The sequence below is a fragment of the Urocitellus parryii genome, chromosome 2, assembly GCF_045843805.1.
Source record: "Urocitellus parryii isolate mUroPar1 chromosome 2, mUroPar1.hap1, whole genome shotgun sequence".
NCBI classification, from domain to species: Eukaryota; Metazoa; Chordata; class Mammalia; order Rodentia; family Sciuridae; genus Urocitellus; species Urocitellus parryii.
The window spans coordinates 83,624,635-83,628,279 of record NC_135532.1 but is presented as its reverse complement, the minus strand read 5'-3'; the positions used below and the strand labels follow the sequence as shown (position 1 = coordinate 83,628,279).

Sequence of the window (3,645 nt, the reverse complement as noted above, 5' to 3'; positions counted from 1 at the left end):
AGGACTTGGGAAAAACACAAGCATGCTCCGTCTAGTCTAGTATACATTTAAAAAGAAAAAAAAAAGAATAAGCATTTTTTTGGGTTGGGCTTACTTGCTTTGCCATTTTTATTGGCATTTCCTGATCCATGATTGGGCTTCCAGAAAGCAAGTCTGGAGGAGCAATCTGAAGGGGGGAGAGAGGGTCGATGATATCTGAATTCCATAATTACGACTTTAATTTCTGCAATCGGCTGGAAGCTGTGTTGCAGGCTCTTGCTACAAAAAAAAAAAAAAAGCAAGCCAAGTGGGATGGAAGTGGGTTAGGGTATTATATAAGCTCTTTGCGGGAGGGGAGATGGTCTTTTATGTGTGCTCTTTTGCGGCTGCTGCTACTGCAGCAGTAGCGCAGCAGCAAGAGCGGCTCAGGTTGATTTAGAATACGGATGACAGTGGCCTGGCGCGAGCCCACGACTGACGAAAGCTGCTTATCCCGCTCGGTTTCCATGGAGACGAGCAGGAGCAGCGGCGGCAGCGGCAGCAGCAGCGAGGCTGTCAGGGAGCTCGGCTGCGATCGCGCGTCCGCGGGGGTCTGCAGGAGGAAGGAGGAGGCCGGGGCTGGGACCCTCGCGGCAGACATGGACTTGCATTGTGATTGTGCCGCTGAAACGCCGGCCGCCGAGCAGCCGTCGGGGAAGATTAATAAAGCTGCTTTCAAATTATTCAAGAAGAGGAAATCGGGTGGCACCATGCCCAGCATTTTTGGGGTCAAAAACAAAGGGGATGGGAAAAGCTCAGGTCCGACGGGGATGGTGAGGAGCAGGACCCACGACGGATTAGCCGAGGTGGTGGTGCTGGAGGGCAGCAAAAAGGAGGAGCCGCGCGCCGGGGGCGACATCGGCGGGGGCCGTGGCGGCGGTCGGCCGAACCCCGGGCCCCCCAGAGCCGCGGGGACCGGCGTGGGCTCCCTAGCCAACAGCTCGGTGGCTAAGTCTCACAGCTTCTTCTCCCTTTTGAAAAAGAACGGGAGATCGGAAAACGGCAAAGGAGACCCGGCAGAGGCGAGCAAGGCTGGCGGCAAACAAAAGAGGGGGCTGAAAGGGATCTTCAGCAGCATGCGCTGGCACAAGAAGGACAAACGCGGCAAGGAGGAGGAGAAGGAGGCGCACGCGGCCGGCCAGGGCAGCCTCATCTTGCCGGGTTCCCTCACCGCCAGCTTGGAGTGCGTCAAGGAGGAAACGCCCAGAGCCGCGTGCGAGCCGGAGACCCCCAGCCAGGACGCCCCTCGAGACCCAGCAGGTGAGCTCGGAGGGGGAGAGGAGGTGCCGGCCTCCGCCGATCGCGCCCCAGCGCGGACCTGCCGCGAGGCCGAGAGCCCCGGGGGCCCTAACGACAAAAGCGCCCGGGGAGAGGACGCCGCGGGGCATCGGCGCGCCGAGAAGCCCCGGGCACCCCCTGAGTCGGGAGCTGGTGAGGTCCACATTGCCGAGGATGCCTCCAGGACAGGTGACGTTCCGATAAAGACGGTCCCCCTGGTCGACTCTGAATGTGGCAGCGGCCGGGCGTCTGCCGTCCCTGACCCTTCCTCTGTCGATCCACCCTCAGACCCATCGGCAGATCGTATTTGTTTGATGTTTTCTGACGTGACTTCACTGAAAAGCTTTGACTCTCTTACAGGCTGTGGAGATATTATTGCAGACCCAGAGGAAGAGGCAGGTCCCAGCTGTGACAAGCATGCCCCCGGGCCAGGCAAGCCAGTTCTCTCTAAAAAGAACCCCAGCGTGGTGGCCTACCAAGGAGGAGGGGAAGAGATGGCCAGCCCGGATGAGGTGGACGACACCTATCTCCAGGAATTCTGGGACATGCTCTCCCAGACTGAGGATCAAGGACCAGGGCCCCAAGAGGGAGCGGCTAAGGCGGCAGCTGCACTGGAGACCAAAGTGGTGCCAGAGACCTCCAAAGATGCCAGGAGTGGAGAAGCGTCCAAGGACGTGTCCTTGGTCAAACGCAGGAGGCTCAACAGGATCCCCATTGAGTCCCATCCGAAGGAACAGCCCAAACACCCGGAGAAAGAGAAGGAGCAACCAGAAGGCGTCCCCAACAGTGACGAGGGCTATTGGGACTCGACCACTCCCTGTCCAGAGGAAGAAAGCGCCAGCAGTGGTAAAAAGGCTGGCATCCCCCGGGATAGCTACAGTGGGGATGCGCTCTATGATCTCTATGCTGACCCGGATGGAAGCCCAGCAGTCCCTCCTGCCAACGAGGAGACGTCTTGCTTGTCTCGGTTAAAGCCTGTGTCTCCAGGAACCATCACCTGTCCACTGCGAACACCAGGCAGTTTACTGAAGGACTCCAAAATCCCTATTAGCATCAAGCATCTCACGAACCTTCCATCCAGCCATCCAGTTGTGCACCAGCAACCAACCAGGAGTGAGATGCCCAGAACAAAAATTCCCGTCTCCAAAGTGCTGGTTCGCAGGGTCAGCAACCGGGGCTTGGCTGGAACCACCATCCGGGCAGCAGCTTGCCACGATAGTGCCAAAAAGTTGTGAGGTCTCCGATGCCAAGGTGGATGGGCCACATATCAAGGAATACAACTTTCCCCCTGGAAACCATTAAAGGATATTTGCTTCCCCTAAAGAAAGTCATTTAGTACAGCCCCCTTCTCTGGAGCCTGGACCTATTAGGTCTTTGTGCTGGGAACAGGGGCAGGATACAGCCAAGAGGGGGATGCTACACCTGGAATTCTCCTCTCAAGATAAGTCCCTGAGAATTATTTTCAAGTACTTTTTTCTTTTTTTTTTTTTACCTTTAAAAAATATTTTTTGTTCCTTTTTCTTTAATACACTGAACCCTTGGAAGTCACCTTTACTTGCCTTTGCAGAAAACAAGACTTAACCAAACCTAAGTTAGCTCATGCCAGGATATTGGGCTGTGCTAGAGTCAGAGAGCCTGGAGGAGTCACTGCAGACCAGAGGACACTTCCCTTTCTTTCTTTCCTTTTCCTTTCCAGAGGTGGGTGGGGGAAAGACCCTTTTCTGTATCACTGTGTGGAAAACATCTAACAAAGCTGAAAGAACCAGGGAGTTACCCGATCAAAAGGGATTTTGGTTGACAGAAAACTTCCCTACTTTCGTTGGCTAGGTGTGCCAATAGGTATAGATTTATCACTTGGAAAATAAAGAAAAGTTTTGGTTTGGTTGGTTTAGATCATTTGGGGAGAAATAAAAGGCTTACAGAGTAGTTTTTCACTTTTTGTTTGTTTGTTTGTTTGTTTGTTTGTTTGGGGGGGATCACCTGCCCCTATCTACCCAGTACAAAAATCCAGATCAGGGAAAGATTTCACTAAATGCCAATAGATACAGTATTTTAGCATTTAAAATTTAACCTTCTCATGTAGATAATGCATATTTTACAGCTCATCCCACTGTTAATATTTTATAATCTGTCAATACCCTGGAATTTAAAATCTGGTCTTATAGCTGGATATGATGACTATCCCCAAACCATTAGGTTCTTTTATGTACTGTAACCTGAAACAGAGCTGGTTTTGGTTTATAAGGGCTCTCTGGTCCTCAAAAAAGATCTATTGTGTTGGTGTCCCAGAGGAATGGTTTTACCTTGTCTTGATTAAGAGTCCATTTGTTTTTCACCTCAAACCCTCGT

At 52.7% G+C, this 3,645-nt stretch overlaps 1 protein-coding gene across 2 annotated transcripts; it reads left to right on the top strand.

Moving 5' to 3' along the window:
• The first annotated feature begins 485 nt into the window (after positions 1-485).
• On the top strand, positions 486-2,531 carry Amer2 (APC membrane recruitment protein 2). Of its 2 annotated transcripts, XM_026381104.1 has the most exons (2): positions 486-1,278; positions 1,657-2,531. In XM_026381104.1, the coding sequence occupies exons 1-2, from the start codon at positions 486-488 to the stop codon at positions 2,529-2,531; spliced, it is 1,668 nt and encodes a 555-aa protein (XP_026236889.1). The 2 variants fall into 2 exon arrangements, with proteins under 2 accessions (XP_026236889.1, XP_026236888.2); XM_026381103.2 differs by having other exon boundaries at positions 486-2,531.
• The last annotated feature ends 1,114 nt before the right edge of the window (positions 2,532-3,645 follow it).

Excerpts from the sequence above, each read along its gene's own strand:
- Amer2 (XM_026381103.2), top strand. The coding sequence starts at position 486 with ATGGAGACGAGCAGGAGCAGCGGCGGCAGCGGCAGCAGCAGCGAGGCT.